This window comes from Tamandua tetradactyla, chromosome 12 (assembly GCF_023851605.1).
Source record: "Tamandua tetradactyla isolate mTamTet1 chromosome 12, mTamTet1.pri, whole genome shotgun sequence".
Classification (NCBI taxonomy): domain Eukaryota; kingdom Metazoa; phylum Chordata; class Mammalia; order Pilosa; family Myrmecophagidae; genus Tamandua; species Tamandua tetradactyla.
In genome coordinates, this window is record NC_135338.1 from 5,548,970 (window position 1) to 5,574,156 (window position 25,187).

General features: G+C 38.2%; 1 protein-coding gene across 1 annotated transcript in view; it reads left to right on the forward strand.

Moving 5' to 3' along the window:
* The window catches only part of CCDC175 (coiled-coil domain containing 175), a 93,401-nt gene that overhangs the window by 18,770 nt on the left and 49,444 nt on the right, over positions 1-25,187 (forward strand). Inside the window, exons 5-8 of the mRNA XM_077122476.1 lie at positions 3,834-4,062; positions 7,700-7,822; positions 10,909-11,018; positions 19,058-19,139. Of these exons, the coding sequence (XP_076978591.1) occupies positions 3,834-4,062; positions 7,700-7,822; positions 10,909-11,018; positions 19,058-19,139 (544 nt within the window). The remainder of the gene's footprint in view (positions 1-3,833; positions 4,063-7,699; positions 7,823-10,908; positions 11,019-19,057; positions 19,140-25,187) is intronic.

Below are 25,187 nucleotides of genomic sequence, written 5' to 3' on the forward strand. Positions count from 1 at the left end.
TAGACTCTGAAGAAAAAAAAAAATCAGCAAAACCATGCATGCCTCAGACTGCACCCTGTGCAAAGTTGCCAGACTGAATTTACAGAGTGTTAGTTTGCCAGGGTGAGAAATGTTCAGAGAGTTCTCTCATTCTCTTCTCATAAGGAAAACAGCACCCTGGGCGTCTGAATTATACTCAGAGCGTTGCAGGGTACACAAGATATCAGAGTGTCACAAATCAGGTAGAGGGCAAGACCCAGGCATGCATTTTTCAGAGATGGAGTATCTAGTTTAGAAGGAGCAAGGAGATACAGCTTGAAAAAGAATATATGGGGGATACTCCATGAAAAAAAAAAATAGCCCATGATCACATAAGTTTGAAAAATACTGCATGCCCTGTCTTTGATGGGGATTCACATGTGGATTTGTGCATGGCATATGTTAGCCGCCGTTGTCAGAGACTGCTATCTAAACTAGATAGTGATTTCTAAGCTTATAAAGGGAATGACAGCGCCCAGGCTGGACGCTTAGAATAGCTGATCAGCGCCATCTTACCCTCTACATTCTTGATTCTCAAACTTGAGTGTCTGTTACGTGGTCTCACTGATATGAAATAATTACTCTTTTTTTTTCATTTTAACTTTTTTTAATTGTATAATATAGCATATATACTAAGCAAAGGAAGAAAAAACAATAGTTTTCAAAGCACTCTTCAACAAGCAGTTATAGGACAGATCCCAGAGTTTGTCACAGGCTACCATTCCAGCCCCTCAGATTTTTCCTTCTAGCTGCCCCAGAATATAGGCTAGAAGAAATAAATAATTTTTCATTATCATAATAGACTGTTTTTTTCTTTTTTCTGAAAAATAACATATATACAGAACAATAAATTAGAAAGCATAACACAACAATTAATTGTAGAACATATGTCAGAGTTTGGACATGGGTTACAATTCCACAATTTTAGGTTTTTTACTTCTAGCTGCTCTAAGATGCTGGAGACTAAAAGAGATCTCAATTTAATGATTCAGCATTCATATTCATTTGTTGACTCCTATCTTCATTGTATAACTCCACCATCACCTTTGATCTTTCTATCCCTCTCTTTAGGAGTGTTTGGGCTATGGCCATCCTAGCTTTTTCATGTTTGAAGAGGCTGTCAATAATATGGGGTAGGAAGATGGAACTAGATGATGTTCTGGAGAGGCTGGGCCCTCTAAGTTTCAGGACTTGTCTGGACCAGGGATCCATCTGGAGGTTATAGGTTTCTGGAAATCTACCCTAGTGCGTGGAATCTTTGTGGAATCTAATATATTGCCCTAGGTGTTCTTTAGGATTGGCAGAATGGTTTTAGTTGGGGTTTGGCAAGTTACGCTAGGTAGCAATGTCTAACTGAAGCTTGCGTAAAAGTGACCTCCAGAGTAGCCTCTTGATTCTATTTGAACTCTCTCAGCCACTGATACTCTATTAGTTATACTTGATATGAAATAATTAGAATAAGCAAATTCATAAAGTCAGAAACTAGAGTATAGGTCACCAGGGGTCAGGATGGAGTTAGGGAATGAGAAGTTAATACTTTAATTGCACAGAGTTTCTATTTGGGGTAATGGAAATGGTTTGGTGATGGATGGCGGTGATGATAGTACAACTTCGTGAATGTCATTAATAGCACTCTATTATATATTTGAATGTGATTGAAAGGGAAAATTGGTTAAAAGGGGAAAAAATTAGGTTGTATATGTGCTCCTGGAATAATTTTTTTTTTTAAACAGAATTGTACGACACTGAACCCTAATGGAAACCATGGACTATAGTTAATAGTGCAATTATGAAAATATTCTTTCACTACTTGTAACAAATGCACCACACCAATGAAAGGTGTTAATAATAGGGGGGCATGTGAGAACTCTATTTTAAGGCTAATTTTTCCATAAAACCTACAACTTCTCTAATGAAAAACAAATGAAGAAATTTGGGTGTGCAGCGGAAGTACTTGGAGAGTTTGTTAAAATACGAATTACTGAACCCACCCCCAGAGTTTCTGATTCAGGTCTGAGATGTCCACCAAGAATTCACATTTCTCATGAGTTCCTGGGAGATGTTGCTGCTACTGGTCCTGACCACACACTGAGAACCCCTGCCCTAGATAAATCTTTATGGAAAGCAAATTACAAACAGAAGGGGGTTGCTTGGTGAGCTGGCATCAGCAAGTTACAATCACTTGGGGCATCCATTTTTCTGTCTAGAAATATACCAAATATCCCTCACACTATGACCAATGGTGACCACATCTCTTTTCTTGGACAATCTTTGAAAACTGGATACATGCCAGCTCTTGGATGTGTTTTCCTTAGGTTTCACGTTCTGTCTATTTGTCCTCTCACCTTTCCAGCCCATCACAAGACACCTAATTGATTTGTTTTGTTTTGTTTTCTCCCGAGTCTTTTATCATTAGCTCCGGGGGAGATGTTTCTCTGCAATCTAAATGTCTTCCTCGGGGTGGGCATGGCCAGTTATGGATGTGTGAGGTTAATGTCTCCTTTTGGACCCAGATTTAGCAGCATCTGGGAAAGCAAGAGGGCTCAATTTAGGTTTCAGGTTTCCTCTGAATGCTGAAGATCTCAGCCCTTTAGAATGTCCCCTCCACTCCTAACTGTCCATCAGAGGAGAGCTGGCTCTCTATGGGTCTTCCCTGCAAGAAGAGGAGAGCTGGCTCTCTATGGGTCTTCCCTGCAAGGAGAGGAGAGCTGGCTCTCTATGGGGTCTTCCCTGCAAGGAGAGGAGAGCTGGCTCTCTATGGGTCTTCCCTGCAAGGAGAGGAGAGCTGGCTCTCTATGGGGTCTTCCCTGCAAGGAGAGGAGAGCTGGCTCTCTATGGGTCTTCCCTGCAAGGAGAGGAGAGCTGGCTCTCTATGGGGTCTTCCCTGCAAGGACTGTGGCCTCAGAAGTTGGTTGGAAGCGTGGTGGGATGTTTACCTCTAAATAGTAACAACCATATCTTAGGTTACAGTAGATATGGCAATGCTGTATATCAAAATATTTAACTGGCTAGATTCTATTTTCCTGTTCAAATCTATTGAGGACCCCTCAGAACCCAAAAACCCATGCCCTCTTAAGTTTGCTCTTTTTTCTTTTAAAATTTGAAATCCCCACCAAGGCAGCTGACCCAGAGAGCCAATCAAGCACCTAGTTCATTACATTTGACCCAATACAAAATAAAGCCTACCTGCCCTAAACTTACCCCTGTAAGGTGGACACCCCCTCATCCGATCAATAGGAATCAAACTAACTTCCTTTTCATGTCTGTAAAAATCATTTGCATCTCTAGAACCCTGAAGCTACTTCTGTTCTGGCTTCCTATGCTGCAGCAAAACTTTGGCATCCTGTATAAAGTGCTGTAGTCTGCAAACTTGACGCTAATTTGTGTTTCACATTATTTCTGAATGATTGCATAACTAAATCAAAATATCCCAGAGTTGCTATCTGAATCCCTCATAGTACGTAGGGGTGTCTGGGGAGAAGCAGAGCCATATGATATTGTATGTCGTGGAAAACAGTTGAAAGGTTGATATTTGTTTTATGTTTTCTTCTGTCTTCATCTCAACTAAGCATAAAATTAAGCATCCTTGGGTGGTGCGATGGTGGCTCAGCTGCAGAATTCTCACCTGCCATGCCGGAGACCTGGGTTCGATTCCTAGTGCCTGTCTGTGCCAAAAAAGAAAAAAAGCATCCTTTCAAACTTCTGTCTTTGTGGTTGCCTATCTTACCAAACAGATTTTAAATCTCTTTCCTAAGAGAAGGGGATTTCCTACTATGTTTCATGCTGTGTATGAGTGAATGGTTCTTTTCTCCTAGTGAGCAGCAAGAGTTGCTGGCAGAGAAGCACAAAAAGTTTGTCCTGTCACTCAACCACACAATGGAAGAAAGAGCCACTGCAACTATTTACATAAACGAAACTTACACCAAAATAAACTTAGAGAAAGGACAAATTGAACTGCAAAGAAAGTGCTTTGAAGAGATAGAGAAGCAAATGGAAAAAGAAAGAGAAGAATATTTGGTAAAGAAAAAAAAACTGAGTGCCAAGGTAAATGGCATGATTTATTATTATTATTATTTTTTAAGATGCAGAGTTGTACAGAATCTGGGGCAGGGGATGGGAAATCATTTATTTGTCCTCAAGGTTAGCAAGTGCTTTCACAGCAATTGTAGTGACTTCTGTGAACCTAGGGATGAGAAGAGAGTGGAAAACTCAAGGACACTTGGAGCCTCCTGGGGAAGACGTTTGTATAGCAGCATTACTGTTCATGGGAAAGAGGATAAGGAACAGGATTTGTAATCTGGGGTGGGCAGCCTGTAAGGACAAGAAGTTTGTCTCTGTCTCATCTGGCTGCCTTTGATAATTCGGAGGTAGTCTCTCTATGGATGGGACCAGGGTTTTCAAACAGGGGTCCCTGTCCTGCTGGAAGGAGGTGGTCTCCTGCTGAATGAACCTGAGAGAGGTGTGGCCTGCAGAAAGGCTGGGCAGAACCGAGGGCGCCAAAGAGAAAAGACTGTTTTAAGACCAACAGTGTTTTGGGAGTGGGAGTGGAGATAACTGTTCTACCATGTTGCATCCCAGTGGGGCTGGTCCATCTGCTCTGCCTTGTTGACAGCTCACAATCTGACCATTTTTTGTTGTTGTAGCTCTACTTCCTCTTGCCCCAGGAGAGGCAGACTGTCCCAATGCTAGGGGTTTTCTCCCTCTGCTGGGAGGGAGGGGAAGACCTAGCTCATGACGAGAGTTGATGCTGAACTCTGGATGGCTGCATCCATCCTCTCAGTGACTGTAATTGGCATAATCTCAGGTTATACAGGCAGGCAGTTGGAATCAGGCTCAAATCCCTCTGTATGAAGAAAAAAAATAGAAAGTTTATTAAATTGCTTTTCATGAGTCATAATTAAAATTTAGAAGAATAAAATCTGGAGCAAATGACATTTAGTTCCTATGGCAGTTGATTCCATGATAAGCCTTTGGCTATTTTTAATTCTAATCAGCTTCTTTACCCTTAAAAGTGTCTGCCTATGGCCATTGCCCTGGTGGCTCAGTGGCAGAGTTCTCGCCTGCCAGGCCGGAAACCAGGGTTCAATTCCCAGAGCCTGCCCAATGCCAAATAAATAAATATAAATAAATGATAAGTGTCTGCATCTTCAGAGATAATCTTACAGTAAGCCAACCCTAATAATCTTTGGAGTAGACTTTTTATAAAGTTAGCTGGCAGGGAATCTGTTGGGCAGACTGCAGTTGCTGAACAGAATTTCCAAAAGCCCAGCGGCCTGCACCTTTTCAGGGGTTGAAGCTACGTGCTAGCCTGGGCTATATAGCTTGAATCAACTGAAATCTATGGCTCAAAAATATGAATGGGCCTCCCCTCCTGGACTAGACCTTACTTAGGGTTATTTTTATCATGATGAAATGGAAGTTTCAGGATGGGCCAAAAGGGGTATTACTGTTTTCCCTCCCTACCCACAACAATGCAAAGCAGCATTCATATTACTCCTAGTTCCCAGCCCTCTACTGAAGGCAGGATTCATTTCTCTCTGAGCTGTCCAGACCCTCTAAGCTGGTACGGCTCACCAGATTTACAGGGGCAAAGGGCGGGCTCTGTCTGCGTGAGCACAACAGGGTAAGGACATCCAAAGCTGTGGGAGCGACGGGGGTCTCTCTCATTTGTCTCTACTTCTGAGACAGAAACTGCTGGTCAGTGGTGACAGCCACTCAGAACTTTGCCCACGAGGATGTAAATTCTGCAAAGTGGAATTTTGTCTGTTTTATGCATGGCTGTATCCTCAGCACCAAGAACAGTGCCTGGCACACCTGACGCATGGCAGGCACTCCGTACTATTACTATATTCAATGAGTGGATTTCTAACTTCATTTTAAGCCCTGAGGAGAAACATTTTCCTTCCTATTCTTCAATATAAATGTTAAAAAAGGGAAAAAAAAAGAAAGAAACAAAGCCTAGAGGGCTTTCAGGTAGGGAATTTGCAAGCATTGCAGGTTGTTTTTCCTTATTGCTGTAGGAAATGTTTGATCTCAGGAATCAACAAACTTTTTCTCTACAAAGCCAGATAGTAAATGTTCTAGGCTTTGCATGCTGTATTGTCTCTGTGGCAATTACTTAACTCTTGCATTATATCTGGAAAGAAGCCATCCTAACTCAATGAGTGAATGAGCTTGGCTGTTTATTTACAGAAACAAGGAGAGGCTGGCTTTGGCCCTTGGACAGTGTGCCTACCCAGGTTTTTCTCCTAGGGAAAGGACACAGTTAGGATGCTTTCACATGCAAGTGACAGAAGCCCTGACTCACCTGGCTTAAACTGTAAGCGCATTTATTATCTCACACAGTAGGAATTCCACCGGTGGGACAGCCTCCAGGACTCATCTTTCCTTTGCCCCATCCTTCATCCTAAAATGCTGGTCTCCCTCATGGTTACATTATGGCTGCCAATGACATTTGACTACGTGCTTCCTTATTCAGGCAGCAAGAGGAAGACCTTTCAGGGTCTGCTCTGCTGTGTCTGATTGGGCCAGGTTAGGATAAGCACCCACTCCTGGAACAATAATCCTAGGCAAATGCTTTGCGCTATTTAGCCTGGACCGACTAGGGTGCAGTTAACCACTAACGTCAACCAGTAATTATTAAGGCGTCAATCACCAATATCTACTAAATGTACATGATAGGCCACGGACATGGCCTGTTAATTCCATTTACTCCCTATGAGAAAGGAAAAAATAATACTGGCTTCCCAGTCTTCAAACCCACAGAATCTCCCCTAACACAAAACAAAGTACGTTTTTGCCAATATTATTGATATAATTGTGAGATCTTAGGAGAAGACTTAGGCCAAAGTGTGACCATGAAATTACAATTATCAACAAAATTTATTCATCACAAGGTTTCATTCATATGCATCTGTCCCCTGGTGATCTGTCCCCAGAGATAATTGACAATGACACGTTCATTCAGAATATCCACTTCCAGTGAAGCAGCTGGTGGCTTTGAGGAAAAGCTACCGGACATATGTTTTTAGAGCTCTTTAATACAGAATTGAATTTGAGTTCTCAGGCCTCAGTACTTGTTCTTGATCATTCATGTTGTTAGACAAATCATGAGAGTTTTTTTATAGTTTTTGGTAAGAGGTGATTCACTTCATTGGAATCTGATCGGAGTCAGAATGTTTGATCTTGATAAATGGTAAGAAGTTGCCCAGGATTGTGGGACGCTGCACCTTTACTGATTTTGCTTACTTTCTCTTTAGTCTTTTTTGTTTCTCATTTAGAAGGGTGAATTTATATTCCCAGGCAATTCTTGTTTCCTCCTTTGCCTCTCCTGTTCTGCTAGCAGACTCTTCCATTGTAATGATGCTTTACCAAAAACTAATTGTGATAGTAATTGCTTTTATAATTTGCTATTAATCATTATTGTTATTATTGCTCTTATAAATTTACTGTTTCAATATTCTGTAACTACTGTTTGGTCCTTTGTGGCTTACCATTTTTCCTGTGATGTTGCAAAACAAGCAAACAAACTGTGTTTGCTTGTTTTTTTTTTTATTTCATTTGTTGACATCCTGAAGGTATTTCAGAAAAAAAAACTCTCGACAAATTAAAAAAAAAAATTTGTCCTAAACATTGTTGTGCTAAAAGGCATTTGATTAGTTTATTATGTTTGTCACTATAGATTGATGAACTTAAAAAAATCTGTGAAATTAAAACAAAGGAGACTTTTTTAAAGAAGAAAGAACTGGATAAGTTAAATGTTAAAGTGTCGGAAATGAAAGAAACCGTGACTGCCAGTACAGTGGTAAGAAAGCATGAAATGTGTTTTTTCCAGCCTGACTTTGGCACTTCAGATACAGTGTTTTAAATAACCAGTAGTAAGCGTTTTTAAGGAGGAGTTGATTTTAATTAATCTCATATGCCATTCTGGGAGAATGTTTTGGCATGATGACATTTCGTCATCGTGAAATCATAAAGAAAGGATTTTTTGATACTTTCTTTAAAGTATTATGACACAGTTTAGTTTTCCTTTTCTTCAGGAATATGGCAGGAAAAAGAAAGTTTCAAATTCCTTAGGTATAAATTGTATTTGATGGAACAAAATGCTGTAGAAATGTTGACCAAAAAAATGCCTATGGAACTAACCAAACGTGTTGGTATATTGAACATTTCCATGACATTGCTTCATTTTATGTAACAAAATGAATAACAATGAATTTATGTTACACCTGATTTCTTAATTCTGAATGTGTCATAATAGAACAAAATTTGGGTCTCTAATTATACTAGATACAGTAAAATTAACATGGAAAGGGAACCATTTGTTTATTTAAAATAGAAAATATTTCAGGGCTCTGCACCTTAATAAAAAATAATCGATGAGATGTAATGAATGCCAGAAATGTGATAAATATTCTGTGAGGATTATCCTTATTTTAAACATGAGAAAAATTATTGCTGTTAATACCACTGTATTGGGATGCATATGTAAAACTATATGGTCCAGCAATGTCCTAGTTTCCTAGAGCTGCTGAAACTGAATACCATTAATCTAGGTCTAAAATCATGATGTTGGCAGAGTCAGGCTGTCTCTGAAACCCATAGTGGAGAATCCGTCCTTGCCTCTTCTAGCATCTGGCATTTGCCCACAATCCTTGGCATTCTTTGACTTGTAGGTACCTTACTCCGGTCTCGACCTCCCTCCTCACATGGCTATCTTCTCTCTTGTGTCTTGTCCTGTCTCTTCTCCTTTTCTTTTAAGGGGCAGCCCTATTTCTTTATGACTTCATCTTAACTAAGTCCATCTGCAAAGATCCTGTTTCCAAACAAGAACACGTTCTGACCTGCTGGGGGCTAGGACTTCAGCCCACCTTTATTGGGGCGCAGCTCAATCCATAAGAAACAGTAATACTGAAATATCAATTTTCTTACTCAATTTCTCCATTAAATGCAACTATGTGATGATATTGTGAGTCATTGATTATACACCATGTATAGAATGTTTGTATGTCAAGAATGTGTGTTGTATACAATATGAATATTTTTAAAAAAGAATTCTCCATTAATCACATTGTACTTTATACAGAGTCGTTCTGGCCACCTCAATGACAATGCATCTATCATGATATCCAAGTATAAAACATTAGTAAAATCAAGAATTTCCCCCAAATATATGCATATAAGAAGATCATGATAATTCTGTTTTAAAATTTCAACAGTGTAAGATAGCATGGGCCAGTGTAGGTTTAAAGGAGAATGTGGGGGACATAATAAACATATTTTATCATCATGCCCAAACTCAGACCTCCGATTTTGACCTCACAAATCATAAATCAAGCGCCCCATTTTACTAGCTTGGTAAAATGATGTGTATTTTCCTTAACCTTTACTCCGAAGAGCTCTGAGACCAAATTACACATGATTCGAAGATAACAGACATAAACTCACCTCAGGTATCCTTTCTCCATCTCTACTTACCAGTGGAGAATAGTGCTTAAAGCACAAACTTGAATATCATGCAGGCCTGGGCTCAGACCTTGTCTCTACCAGTTCAAAATTTCCTCAATCTATAAAGTAGGGTTAGAAATATTGCCTGCTCGGAGGGTATTTTGTGGGGATCAAATGAAGTAAGGCTTTTTAGCTCAGTGTTCTGTGCTTGGTGGTTTGTAGTCATTGTTGGCTGAGATTAGAAAAGAACATTATTTGTTACGGACTAAGACCAGAGGGAATTTCAGATTAACCTCCATATGGTATTGTTAGCTTGGAAGAATCTGCAGCCAGGCCAGACTGATGTGACTCTTGGCAGAAAAGAATAATGGTGTGTGATTCTCAAGCCAGCCTGCATATCCAGAGCAGGGAGGTGTGGGGGCTGGAGACGATGGAGCTCAAACCCAAAGGGTCTTCAGCAGCTCCTCAGTAGTCCCTGTGGTTTACCAGAATCCTTTGGACATTCTGCTAATTTTCACAACAGTGCTGGGTTTTCAAACTCCAAGTATAAATACTGTTAACTCTGGAACGGTCTATGGCCCAGAAGTTCAGCCATATGGGTTTCTTAGAGAAAAAAACAGGTGGGGAATAGGTTTTGCTCTCCAGGCCTGACTTAGGGCACCTCTATGCTCCCACAGGTTCTGTGAACCCCACACTCATGGCCTGAGTTAGATGGCATTAAATGATCAGTAACCCTATGCCAGAAAGAGGAGGAATTTGACAGGAGCGTTTCACTTCTTCCATCAGCCTCCCGCCCTCTCCATTCTCCCTGACACACAAGAATGCTGTCCCAGCGCCTGGCCTTGCATGGTTTGACGTTTCTATATCCCCAAGCTGTGTTATAAAAATGGCTTTTTCACTGTGAATTTTCTCTGTCTATATTTTCTTTTCTTAAATCAAACTAGCACTTATTTCCCCACAGTCTCCAGTTGTTCCATTTCCTAAATATGGATTAGCTATTTAAAAAGAAAATCTATTTGCATCACAAATTTGGCTTTTGATTAAGGCAAAAAAATTTTCTTTTTTTGGCAATATTCATTCTGCTATCCTGGGATAATATTTTGAAAATGATCATGACAATATGAATTTGTTTAATTAAAAAAAAACAGTAGAAAATAAAATGAATTCATGTCTTGAATTTTTTTTTAATAGTTTTCATATTCCTATTTCCATATTTGCCACCTTCCTCCCCATCCCCAGATTTGGGCTTTTGGGATGATTTCAGAATATTTGTGTCCTAGGATGTTTTATAAAGAAACAATTATAATGATTGTTTATTCTACTACGGGATACACCCAATGTAAAAGTTGAGTGGGTACTACATGAATATTTGATGGTGTTGAACTTCTACCATGAGTCATTTAGTGTTTACTGGATGCCATATTTATATTTTATTTCTACTAGGTTGTTAGTGATCACAATTTAGAGATAGCAAGACTGCATGAATCAATAAGGCACTGGGAAACACAGGTTGAGGATATAAAGAAAGTCTGTAAGATGCTGGAAGATAAAATGTAAGTATGATACTTTATTTTTACTGAAACATTTCTAGATGTTAATATGCTGTTTCAATTTATTTCTTTTAATTATAGCAGATACAGATTTACAGAGACATCCTGCAGAAAGCACAGTGCTCCCAAATAGTTTCCTGCCCACACACCATTTTGCATTCTATTGACATTTTGCATTAGTGTGGTAATTTTTTAAAAATTGATGAACCGATATTATCATAATTATATTCTAATTATAGTCTATGGTATACATTAGGTTCAGTCATTGTTATATAAATTCTGTGGGTTTCAAAAATTTTATTGTGGGAACATTTATACAATTTAAAATTTCTCATTTTAATCACTTCCATGTATAAAATTCAGTGGTGTTAATTACATTCATAATGTTGTACTACCTTCACTGCCATCAATTACCAAAACTTTTCCATCATTCTAAACAGAAACTCTGTACCAAGAAAGCATTAACTATATGTGCTGGTTTGAAATGATGTATATACCCTAGAAAACCCATGTTTTAATCCTAATCCCATTTTGTAAAGGCAGCCATTTCTTCTAATCCTTATTCAGTATTGTATACTCAAACCTATAATTTGATCATCTCCCTGGCGGTGTGATTTAATCAAGAGTGGTTGTTAAACTGAATTAGGTAGAGGTGTGTCTCCACCCACTTGGGTGGATCTTGATTAGTTTCTGAAGTCCTATAAAAGAGGAAACATTTTGGAGAATGAGAGATTCGGAGAGAACAGAGAATGCTGTAGCATTCTCGAAGTAGGGTCCACCAGCCAGCAACCTTTGGAGATGAAGAAGGAAAACAGCACCTGGGGAGCTTCATGAAACAGGAAGCCAGGAGAGAAAACTAGCAGATGAAGCCATGTTCACCATGTGCATGTCCAGCCAAGAGAGAAGCCCTGACTGTGTTCACCATGTGCCTTCTCACTTGAGAGAAGTGAAGTTCAAGAAGGCCCTGAACTTCATCAGCCTTCTTGAACCAAGGTATCACTCCCTGGATGCCTTTGATGGGACATTTCTACAGACTTGCTTTAATTGGGACATTTTCTTGGCCTTAGAACTGTAAACTAGCAACTTATTAAACTCCTCTTTTTAAATACCATTCCATTTCTGGTATACTGCATTCTGGCAGCTATCAAACTAGAACAGATTTTGGTACCAGGAGTGGGGTGCTGCTGCGGTTTGCAGATACCAAACATGTTGGAATGGCTTTTTAAATGGATAAGGGGAAGATTTTGGAGGAGTTGTGAGGTTCTTAATAGAGAAGGCCTAAAATTCTTTGAAGAGACTGTCAGTAGAAATGTGGACTCTAAAGCTACCCGTGACAAAGCTCTAGAAAGAAATAAGGCATGTATTATTTCAGACTGGAAGGAAGATGAACCTTGTTTTAAAATGGCAGATAATCTGGCAAAATTGACTAGTGGCTTTGGCTGGAAGGCAGATTTTAAAAGCTATGAACTTGGATATTTAGCAGAAGAGATCTCCAAATTAAGTGTTGAAAGTGCAGCCTGGCTTCTCCGCACAGCTTATAGTGAAATGCGACAGGAGAGAGATAAGCTGAAAACTGAACTCTTGAGTGCAAAGAAACCAGAAATTGATGTTCTGGAAAATTCTGGGCCTCCAGAAAGGGCGACCACAGAGAATAGTGCCCTGTGTGAGGATTTAACCAAATGTGGAACCAGTCAGCCATTTCAGAGAAAGCCAGGATTGGACATGGAGTTATCCAGGAAGGATTTGTGGAAACTCCTTATGTCTGATGGGCATGATCCAAAGCTACTGCATGGAAAGCTGACTAGAGTGCTGTGAGACCTGTATGAACAGAGCCACTGCCAGTCAGAGAAGGGACACATTGGAGGAAAAATAACTTCAGAGGCAAAACCATGGAGACTGAGGTCTGAGGTCAAGAAGCCTCGGGCCAGGAGAGCGGACCCACCCAAGCCCGTGGAGAGGGTGAGTTTGCCCCAAAGGCAGATGGTGGGCCTTCCACCTCATTGCAGTGGAAGAGTCATGCCGCCTCAGGCCTTGGAGAGTTTGAAGCATATTCCTTGGGGTTTGGGGTTTGGGGAGAGCCTGGCTTCCACCATATGGAGGGGTTGAGCATGTGCTCCAGAGTTGGCAGAGAGCCTGGGTGCAGCCCCAGTGCTTGGAGAGGGTGGAGCCGAGAAAAAGGTGGTCTCCCCAGTATCCCCCAAGGTTGCATTCAGAGAGAGGCAGGCCTCTGCGTAGGCCTTTGGAAAGGGTGGGACTGCTGCTTTCAGAAGCCCCAAAGATAAATGACTCTCAGACTTTGAAATCTAATGGACTTCAAAGTCCATTAGATATCTTATGACTGTATCATAAGACTGTATCTTATGACTGTTCCTCCTTTGTATGTTGGCAGCAAATAACTTGTTCTGCAATCTGCATTTCCAGAACCAGAGAACAATTTTGCCTTAGAACAGACCATGCCTATAACTAAATTTGATAGGAGTTTGTACTATTTCTAACTTTGTATTTCATTTGTATTGCTACTGAAATGGTTTTAGGATTTCTGATATTGTTTTGTATATGGTAAAAACATGTCTTTTTTAGGCTCTAGAGGGTGGAATATGCTGGTTTGAAATGATGTATATACCCTAGAAAAGCCATGTTTTAATCCTAATCCCATTTTGTAAAGGCAGCCGTTTCTTCTAATCCCTATTCAGTATTGTATGTTTGAACCTGTAATTACATCATTTCCCTGGAGGTGTGAATTAATCAAGAGTGGTTGTTAAGCTGGACTAGGTAGAGGCGTGTCTCCACCCATTTGGGTGGGTCTTGATTAGTTTCTGAAGTCCTATAAAAGAGGAAACATTTTGGAGAATGAGAGATTCAGAGAGAGCAGAGCAGAACAACATAGCCATGAGAAGCAGAGTCCACAGCCAGCAACCTTTGGAGATGACAAAGGAAAATGCCTTCCAGGGAGCCTCATGAAACAGGAAGCCAGGAGAGAAAGCTAGCAGATGATGCCATGTTCACCATGTGCGTTTCCAGCTGAGAGAGAAACGCTGACTGTGTTCACCATGTGCCATCTCACTTGAGAGAGAGACCCTGAACTTCATCGGCCTTCTTGAACCAAGGTATCGTTCCCTGGATGCCTTTGATGGGACATTTTTATAGACTTGCTTTAATTGGGACATTTTCTCAGCCTTAGAACTGTAAAATAGCAGCTTATTAAATTCCTCTTTTTAAATGCCATTCCATTTCTGGTATATTGCATTCCAGCAGCTAGCAAACTTGAACACTATACATTCCCCATATATACCACTATCCCTGGTTATCTGTATTCTAATTTATGACTCTATAGATTTGTATATTCTAATTTTTTCATATTGGTGAGAACATACAATATTTTCATCCTTTTGTGTCTGGCTTATTTCACTCAATATGATATCTTTAAGGCTTCTCTATATAGTAGCATGTATCAGAGCGTCAGTCCTCTTTACAGCTGTATAATGTTCCCTTGTATATACATATATCCATTCATTCGTTGATGCACTCTTGGGCTGCTTCCATGCTTTGTCAATCATAAATAATGCTACTGTGGATATTGGTGTGCAAATATCCGTGTTAGGCCATGCTTTCAATTCTAATGTTTATATACCTGGAAATGAGAAAGCCACTTAATGTGGTAATACTGTATTTAACTTTCTGAGAAACTACCTAAATGTTTTCCACAATGGCAGCACACTTTTTCATTCCCACCACCAGTACATGAGGGTCCTATTTCTCTACATTCTCACCAATATTTGCTATTTTCCGTTTTCTTTTTTTCTAACAGCCCTTCTAGTGGGTGTGAAGTGCTTTTGATTTGCATTTTCCTGATGTCTAACGATGTTGAGCATCATTTTGAGTACTTATTGGACATTTGTATATCTTCCTAGGAGAAATGTCCATTCCTTGGCCCAATTTTTAATTGAACCATTAGTCTCTTCAGTTGTTATAGGAGTTTTATATATTCTAGATAATAAAACCTTATCAGATTTGTGGTTTGCAAATATTTTCTCCCTTTGTGTACGTTATCTTTTTACCTGCTTACTAATGCCCACTAATACACAAATGTTTTTAATTTTGATTAAATCCTCTTTGTCTTTCCTTTGGTTGCTCATGCATTTGGTGTAAAGTCTAAGAATTCACTGCATAATTCAAGGTCTTGAAGATGTTCCCTTATGTTTTCTTCTAGGAGTTTTATACTTTTAGTTCTTATGTCTTTGATCCATTTTTTAATATGATGTGAGGTAGGGTCCAGTTTTATTCTTTTCCATGTGGATCTAATTTTCCCGTTTGTTGAAGAGACTACTAGTCTTTCCCATTGAATGAAGTTGGTACTCTTGTCAAAAATCAGCTTACCATCATTATGAGAGTTCATTCCTGCACTTTCAGTTTATTCCACTTATCTATATGTCAGGCCTGGGCCAGGACCACACTTTTAAGTACTGTGCTTTGTAATAAAGTTTTAAATTAGGAACTATGTCTTCCAACTTTGTTTTTATTCTAGTTCTTCATTTCATTGTTGTTTGAGAAGATACATTGATTTCAACCTGTTTAAATTTATTGACTTGTTTTGTCATCTATTAAATAGTCTGTCTTTGAGAATGATCCATGTGCCCTGGAAAATAGTGTGTCTTCTGCTGCTGCTGGGTGGCATGTCCTATATATGTCTGTTAGACCTAGTTGGTTTATAACCTGGGTCTTCTGTTCAGATGTTCTATTCATTATAGAAAATGGTGTATTAAGTCTCCTGTTATTAAAGTAGAACTATCTTAAATCTGTCAATATTTGCTTCATATATTTTGGGACTCTGCTGTTAGGTACACATTTTTTTATAATTGTTATATCTCTTTATTGAATTGACTCTTTTATCAGTATGTAGTGTCCTACTTTGTACCTTGTAACAACTTTTTACTTATATTCTATTTTATCTAAAATGAGTATAGCCACCCCAGCTCTCTCTTGTTTACTATTTGCATAGAATATTTTTTCCAGGCTTTCACTTCCAACTTACTTGGTATCTTTGAATTTAAACTGAGTCTCTTGTAAACAGTATATAGTTGAGTCATGCTTTTTTATCCATTCTGCCAATCTCTGCCTTTTGACTGAAGAGTTAATACATTTACTTTTACTCTTTTTTTTTTTGGCATGGGCAGGCTCCAGGAACTGAACCCAGGTCTCCAACATGGCAGGCGAGAACTCTGCCTGCTGAGCCTACTTTTAAATTAACTATTGATAATACAGAACTTTTCTGCCATTTTGCTATTTGGCTTTAGTAAGTTTTGTATCTTTTTTCTTCCTCAATTCCTCCATTACTGCTTATTTTCTTATTTATTTAATCTTTTGTAGTGAACCATTTTGAGTCCCTTCTCATTTCATTCTGTGTATATTTTTAGATATTTTCTTTGCAGTTACCATGGGGCTTAAATTTGACATCCTAAATCTGTAACAACCTCATTTTATTTGATAACAACATAACTTTATTAGCATGCACAAACCGTGTTCTTATATCTGTCCCTTCCCCCCACTCTATTGTTCCTATCGAATTATGTCTTTATACATTATAGGTCCAAAACCATAGATTTTTCATACTTTTTATGCATTTTAGATCCAGTAAGAAATAAAAAGTGGAATTAAAAACCAAACATAGTGCTGACATTTATAATTACACATGTAATAACCTTTATGGAAGATCAGACTTCTTTATGCTGATCTGATCTACTGTCTAGTGTACTTTCCTCCTAGTCTGAAGGACACCCTCTAGCATTCCTTATAGAGAAGCTGTAGCATGACAAACTCCTTCAGCTTTTATCTAGGGATGTTTTAACTCTCCCTCATTTTAGAAAGATACTATTACCAGATTTTAAATTCTTGGTTGGCAATTATTTTTTTCAACACTTTAAATATTCCATCACATTGCCTCCATGGTTTCTGTTGAGAAAATTAGCCAACTTAATTTTAGTGAATCTCCTTTGTACAGGACATGTTGCTCTTTCTTTCAGCTTTTAGAGTCCTTTCTTTGTCCTTGGCATCAATGGTTCGATTATAATGTGTTTAGGGGTGGATCTCTTTGAGTTTATCCTTTGGTCAGGGGAGTCCCCTGGGATTCATGAATGTGGTTACCCATAATCTCTAGCCTGCTGAGATTCAGTCGTCTATTCTAGTCCTTAAACTTCTCAAACTCTTGACACAGTTGATCACTCCCACTTTCTTGAAATACTTTCTTTACTTGGCTTCCCCAAATTACATTCTCTCATTATTTCACCCAACACACTGGTTGCTCCTTCTCAGCATCCTTTACTTGTTCTGATTCTTATTTATGGCCTCTAAATTTTGGAGTTCTCAACCCTTTACTATTTGTAATGAGATTTCATCCAATATCTATATCCTAGTGACTCCCAAACTTATAAATCAAGCCCTGACCTCTTCCCTGAATTCTAATGCATATGCCCTACAACTTCCTTGACTTCTCCACTTAAAGGATATCTAACAGATATTTCAAACTTAATGCATCCTAAACCTAAACAGAACCCTTCATTTCATTCCTCCCTGAAACCTCTCTTCCTTTAGTCTTCCCTGTTATAGTTAATGTGGCACCATCATTTGTCTAGTTTGTCAAGCCAGAAGTCTAGAGGTCATCCTTCATTCCTGTTTTACTCACTACCTAACTTTAGCCCAACATTAATTCTAACCAAATCCAAATACATGTTCTGTTGCCTTTATGTTCAAAATATATCCTGAATGCAACAATTTCTTAGCACCTCCACCACTACAACCTTGGTTTGTGCTGCCATCATCTCTTCTGGGCTACAGCAGCCTAAGTGGTTTGTCTTTCTACATTCTTGTTTTTCTCCACAAATTAGCCAGGGTTATCTTTATAAGATGTAAACCAAATAATTTCACTCCTCTGTTTAAAAATCCTCCCCTAATTCCCTTCAGAGTGAAATCTAAACTCCTACCTTGTCCTCAAGCCCCTCTATGACCTCGTCCCTGTCTACTCCTCTAGCCTCACCCTAATCCTTTCTTCCTCAATTATACCAAGCTTGTTCCTCCTCAGGGTCATATCATCTGCTGTTTCTTCTGGCTAAAAAGCTCTTACTCCAGATCTTCACATGACTGGCTCCTATTCATTGGTTCAGGTCCCTTCACAAGTTCCCCCAAAGAGAATTCCCTGACCACCTGCCTAAAGTGGCATCCTTGCTCCCAGTATCTCTGTATCCTTACCCCTAATTTATCTTCTTTTGACCACTAACACTACCTGAAATATATTATTTATTTTTTTACCAACTTGCTTATATTCTGATTCTTCCACTAGAATGTTATTTCCATGAGAGTGAGGATTTTGCCTGCACTATATTCCTCATACCTATAATATGTCTGGCAAAGACTAGTGGCTCAACAATTGCTTCTTAAATAAATGAATAAATAAATGTACGTATTAATCAATTTTAAAAAGGAAACTTTTCTGTTTATATTAAGGAACATGTAAATATATGTCTCAATTTCCTTGCTGCTGTGAAAAATACCCCGGAGTGGACTGTCTTAAACAATAGGAATGTGTTTGCTCTCAGTTCCAGAGGCTAGAAGACTCTCTTCCTCCTGGAGTCGGCAGTGCTCTGGCTGCCTGGCAACCCCTGGGTGTCTTGGCTTTACCATCCTATGGTGACATCCTCTCCTTTCTCTTCTGGGTTTCCACTAACTTCCTGCTTCTTGCTTCTCCCAGTGACTTTCTCTCTGTAAGGCCTTTGGTGAAAGAATTAAGACCCACCCTGATTCAATTGGCCACTCTGTAACTAAAAACAGCATCTTCAAAAGATCCTACTTAAAATGGGTTCACACCCATAGGAATGGATCAAGATTAAGAACATGGTTTTTCTAGGACGCCTAACTATATTTGCCATGATATATAAATGAATAACATTCTTTGCGGGGATGGAAACTGGAAGTTCCTGATGCCATAAATAAATATGGATTTGCTGAAAAATATGTCCTAATACTAACCTGTTCACTTCCTCTGTTCATAGAATTATTTTTGTGAATCACAAGGAAAAACTAAATGAGATATCTAATTTTGAGAAGAATGAATACCTGCAGAAGATAAAACAGGTAGGAAGACAAAAATGATGCATTTTAGATTATACCTAGATTTTATTTTTGAGTATTTTAAACATATGTGAGAAAAGTAAAATTTTTAAAAAGTAGAATTATCAACTCATAATAATCATGATTATTCACAGTAATTGATTTAAAAATCTTAATCACCATCATTGTCCAACCTAGGTATTCCTTAGTTATACCATCTCAGTCTTTATCCTCTGTCTATCCTTGTGGTATCATACATGCCTCCAGCCATTTTCCCTCATCCATACTCACGTTCAGTTTCATTCAGTGTACTTATATTATTGTGCTACCATCAGATAGCATCTTGCTATCCATTTCTGAATTTTTACAATCAATCCAGTACATTCTATACCCCTTCAAACACTAAATGCCCAATATCTACCCTCTTTCCATCTCCTGATAACCTGTGTCCTTAACTTTAACTCTCAAAGTCCACTCTTTAATGTTAGTTCCTATTAATGAGACTATACAGTATCTATCTTTTTGTTTCTGGCTAATTTCACTCAGCGTAATGTCTTCAAGTTTCATCCATGTCGTTACATGTTCATGCTTTATTCTATCTCACAGCTGCAAAAAATTCCATCATATGTATATATGACATCTTGTTTAGCCACTCATCTATCGATGGACATTTCAGCTGTTTCCATCTCTTGATACTCATAAATAATGCTGCTAGAAAACATCAGAATGGAAATGTCTGTCTGTGTTCTTGCCTTCAGTTCTTCTGTATATATACATAGTATTGGATTGTTGGATCATATGGTAATTCTATATTTAGCTTCCTGAAGAACCGCCAAACTGACTTCAGGAGCAGTTGCACCATTTTACATACCCACCAACAGTGGATAAATGTGCCTCTTTGTCTACATCCTCTCCAGCACTTGTCATTTTCTGTTTGTTTGTTTTTTATAAAGGCCATTCTAGTGGGTGTCAGATGATATCTCATTGTGATTTTGATTTGCATTTCGCTAATAGCCAGTGAAGTTTTTTCATATGCCTTTTAGCCATTTGTATTTCCTCTTCTGAGAAGTGTCTGTTCATGTCTTTTGTCCATGTCTAAAATTGGGCTGTTTGTCTTTATGTTGAGTTGAAGAATCTCTTTGTATATTCTTGACATTAAACCTTTATCTGCTATGTGATTTCCAAATATTACTTCCCATGGTGTAGACTGACTTTTTACTTTTCTGACAAAGTCCTTTGATACAAAAGTTTAATTTTGAGGAGACTCCATTTATCTATTTCCTTTTTCAGTGTTCATGCTTTGGTTGTAAGGTCTAGGAAACAACCTCCTATCACAAGATTTATGATATTTCCCTACATTTTCTTCTAAAGGTTTTATGGTCTTAGATCCAATAGTTAGATCTTTGATCCATTTTGAGTTATTTTTTGTATAAGGTGTGAGATATTGATCCTTTCATTCTTACCTATGAATATAAGTCTCCAAACATCATTTATTGAAGAGGCTGAGCTGTCCCAGTTGGGTTGGATTGACTTCCTTATCAAAGATCAATTGTCCATAGAAGATGAGCTGCTCTATTTCTGAACACTTAATTCAATTTCATTGGTCAGCATATCTATCTTTATGCCAGTACCATGCTGTTTTGACCACTGTAGCTTTGTAATATGCTTTGAAGTCAGGTAGTGTGAGACCTTCCACTTCATTTTTCTTTCTCAAGATATTTTTAGCTATTCAGGGCACTCTGCCCTTCCAAATAAATTTGTTTATTGGTTTTCCTATTTCTGAAAAATAAGTTATTGGGATTTTAATTGGGATTGCATTGAATCTATAAATCAGTTTGGGTAGAATTGACATCATAGCTATATTTAGCCTTCCAATCCATGAACATGGTATGCCTTTCCCTTTATTTAGGTCTTCTATGATTTCTTTTAGTAATTTCTTGTACTTTTCTGTGTATAGTTCTTTTGTGTCCTTAGTTAAATTTATTCCTAAGTACTTGCTTTTTTTGATTGCTATTGTAAATGAAATTTTTTTCTTGATTTCTTCTTCAGATTGCTCATCACTAGTGTATAGAAACAGTACTGATTTTTTCTTGTTGATCTTGTACCCTGCCACTTTGCTGTACTCATTTATTAGCTCTCTTAGCTTGCTGTAGATTTTTCGAGATTTTCAACATTAGTATCATGTCATCTGCAATGAGTGAAAGTTTTACTTCTTCCTTTCCAATCTGGATATATTTTATTTATTTTTCTTATCTAATTACTCTGGCTAGACCTTCCAGCACAATGTTGAATAAAAATGGTGACAGTGGGCATCCTTGTCATATTCTTGATCTTAGAGGGAAAACTTTCAGTCTTTCCCCATTGAGGATGATGTTAGCTGTGGGTTTTCATAGATTGTCTTTCTCACGTTGAGGAAGTTCCCTTCTTTTCCTATCCTTTGAACTGTTTTTATCAAGAAAGAATGCTGCATTTTCTCAAATGCCTTTTCTGCATCAGTTGAGATGATTATGTGTATTTTCCACTTTGGCTTATGGATATGGTGTATTACATTAATTTATTTTCTTGTGTTGAACCAGCTTTGCATACCTGGAATAAATCCTATTTGGTCATGGTGTATAATTCTTTTAATGTGATGCTGGATTTGATTTGCAAGTATTCTGTTGAGGGTTTTTGCATCTCTATGCATTAAAGAGAGATGTCTGTAATTTTCTTTTCTTATAGTATCCTTGTGTGGCTTTGGTGTTAGGGTGATGTTGGCTTCATAGAATGATTTAGGTAGCTTTCCCTCCTCTTCAGTTTTTTTGAAGACTTCGAGCAGAATTTGTACAAATTCATCCTTCAATGCTTGCTAGAACTCACATATGAAGCCTACTGCTCCAGGACTTTTTGGGGGGTTTGCTTTTTGATGACTGATTCAATCTCTTTGCTTGTGATTGGTTTGTTGACGTCTTCTATTTCTTTTCGAGTCAACGTTGGTTGCTCATTACCTTTCTAAGAAGTTGCCCATTTCATCTGTGTTGTCTAGTTTATTTGCATACACTTGCTCGTAGTATCCTTTCATTACTTTATTTCTGTGGGGTCAGTGGTCATATCCCATCTTCCATTTCTGGTTTTATATATTTGCATCCTCTCTCTCTCTCTGTCTCTCTCTCTCTCTCTTTCTTTTATTTATTTATTTTTTGTCACCCTAGCTAAGAGTCCATTGATTTTACTGATTTTCCCAAAGAACCAACTTCTGCTTTTGTTGATTTACTCTATTGTTTTCATATTCTCAGATTCATTTATTTCTGCTCTAATCTTTGTCATTTCTTTCTTTTTGCTTGCTTTGGGGTTAGTTTGCTGTTTTTCTCTAGTTCTTCCAAATGAACAGTTAATTCCTTGATTTTTTGCTCTTTCTTCTCTTCTAATATAGGTATTTAGGGCAATAACTTTCCTTCTCAGCATGGCCTTTGCTGCAATCCATAAATTTTGATACGTTGTGTTTTCATTTTCATTTGCTTCAAGATATTTACAGGTTCCTCTTGTAATTTCTTCTTGACACTTGTTGTTTAAGAGTATGTTGTTTAGCCTCATATATTTGTGAATTTTCTGGCCCTCTGCCTATTATTGATTTCCCACTTCATTCCTTTATGATCTGAGAAAATGTTTTGTATGATTTCAATCTTTTTAAATTTATTGAGACTTGCTTTGTGACCCAGCATATGGTTTTTCCTTGAGAATGATTCGTGAGCACTTGAGAAATATATATATCCTAATGTTGTGGGGTGTACTGTTCTGTAAATATCTGTTAAATCTAGTTCATTTATCATATCATTTAAAATCTCTATTTCCTTAATGCTTCTCTATCTAGATGTTCTATCCATTGATGAAAGCAGGGAATTGAAGCCTCTGACTGTTATTGTAGAGGTGTCTACTTCTCCCTTCACTGTTTGTCAGTGTTAGCCTCATGTATTTTGGAGGGGCTTCGTGCATAAATATTTATGACTGTTATGTCTTCTTGTTGAATTACTCCTTTTATTAACACATAATGTCCTTTTTGTCTCTTTTAATTTTTTTACATTTAAAGTCTAATTTGTCAGATATTATTAGTACTGCTGTCCCTGCTCTTTTCTGGTTGTTTGCATGAAATGTCTTTTTCCAATCTTTCACTTTCTATCTACTTTTGTCCTTGAGTCTAAAGTGAGTCTCCTGTGGACAGCATATAGATGGGTCATGTATTTAAATTCATTCTGTCAGTTTATATCATTTGATTGGGTGTTTAATCCACTAAAATTTAAAGTTATTCCTATAAAGGCAGAACACTCTTTTACTATTTTGTCTTTTGAATTTTATAAGTCATATCTAATTGTTTCCTTCTTTTTACCTTTATTGATAGTCTTCATTTTTACACTCTTCTCCAGACCTCTCACTCCTGTCTTTTCCTATCTGCCTGTAGTGCTCCCTTTAGTATTTTAGACTTGTAGAGCATGTCTCTTAGTCACAAATTTGCTCAGTGACTGTTTGCCTGAAAATATTTTAATCATCCCCTCATTTTTGAAGGACAGTTTTGCTGGGTATAGAATTCTTGATTGCCAGTTTTTCTCTTTCAGAATCTTAAATATATCATATCACTGTGTTCGCACCTCTATGGTTTCTGCTGAGAAATCCACACACAGTCCTACTGAACTTCCCTTATAAGTGATGGATTACTTTTCTCTTGCTGCTATCAAACTTCTCTCTTTGCCTTTAACATTGACTATATGATAAGTATCTCAGAGTAGATTTATTTGGATCTGTTCTGCTTGGGGTATGCTGTACCTCTTGGATCTGTAATTTTATATCTTTCATAAGTGATGGGAAGTTTTTAGTGATTATTTCCTCCATTAGTCTTTCTGCTTCTTTTCTCTTCTCTTCTCCTGAGACACTCATAACCCGCATATTCATGCACTTCATGTTGTCATTCAATTCCTTGAGACCCTGATCATATTTTTTCCACCTTTTTCTCTCTTTTTTTGTGTGTGTAGGATTTCAGATGTCCTGTCCTCTAGCTTACTAAACCTTCCTTCTGCCTCTTTAAGTGTGTTTAGGTCTCCATTGTTTTTTTCATCTCTTCTATTTCGCCTTTCATTCCCATAAGTTTGGCAAGTTGTTTTTCTGTTGTTGAGCTTTTGAGTTCTTATTTATGTTCACTTGGTATCTTCTTTACGTCCTTTGTCTCTTTTGACATATCTTCCCTCAGCTTGTTGATTTGGCTTTTGATGAGATTTTTTTGTTTGATGAGATTTTGCATGTCTCTTCTAACTTCTAACTTCTACCTTCTCTTCTAACTGAATTAGTTGTTTCACCTCCTGCATATCATTTGAAATGTCTGTTTGTTCTTTTGACTGGTTTATATCTTTGAGTTTCCTAGTATGACTCATTATTTCTTGCTGACATCTAGATATTTGATTTCCTTAATCAGTTTTTTCCAGAGGTTGTTTTCACTCTTTTACCTAAAGTTTCTTTTGTTGTTGTTGGGTGGCTTTGTTCTTTGGCATTCAGTTCAACTTATTCTAGACCCCTAGCACAGGTTCTGTTTAGCTCATCAGAATTTTTCAGTTCTTGTTTTTCTGTTTCTTGCCTTGCCTATATGGAACCTTTTTTTGAGAAGACTCTCCTTGGATATGATCGACTACACTCAGATTTTCCTGGGTAAGACAGGCCTAGGTCTCAGGAAGAGAGAGTAGCCAGTATCAGGTTTCCCTGAGGTTGAGACCCAGCAGGTTGTCTGACTTTCCTATGGGGCCTCTAGAATCTATGTTTTTCCTATCCTGCCCAGCATGTTGTGCATGTCAGCCTAGCTTCCCACCAGCATAAAGTGATGCAGTGCTTTTAATTTCAGCATCTTGCCAGTGGTGTGGTTGACACAGAGTTTGAGGTAGAGGGTGGATTTAGGTTTCTTCTGTTTTCCAGCTCCTGGAGCTGGAATTCCCTAAAGGGTGGCAGTCACTTGAGCCCAGCCCCACCCCTCTTTTCTTGGGGAAGATACACCCTTTAGGGAATTGTCCCCATTCATCTGACTATTTACTTTGTCTCTCAGACATGCCTTAATTC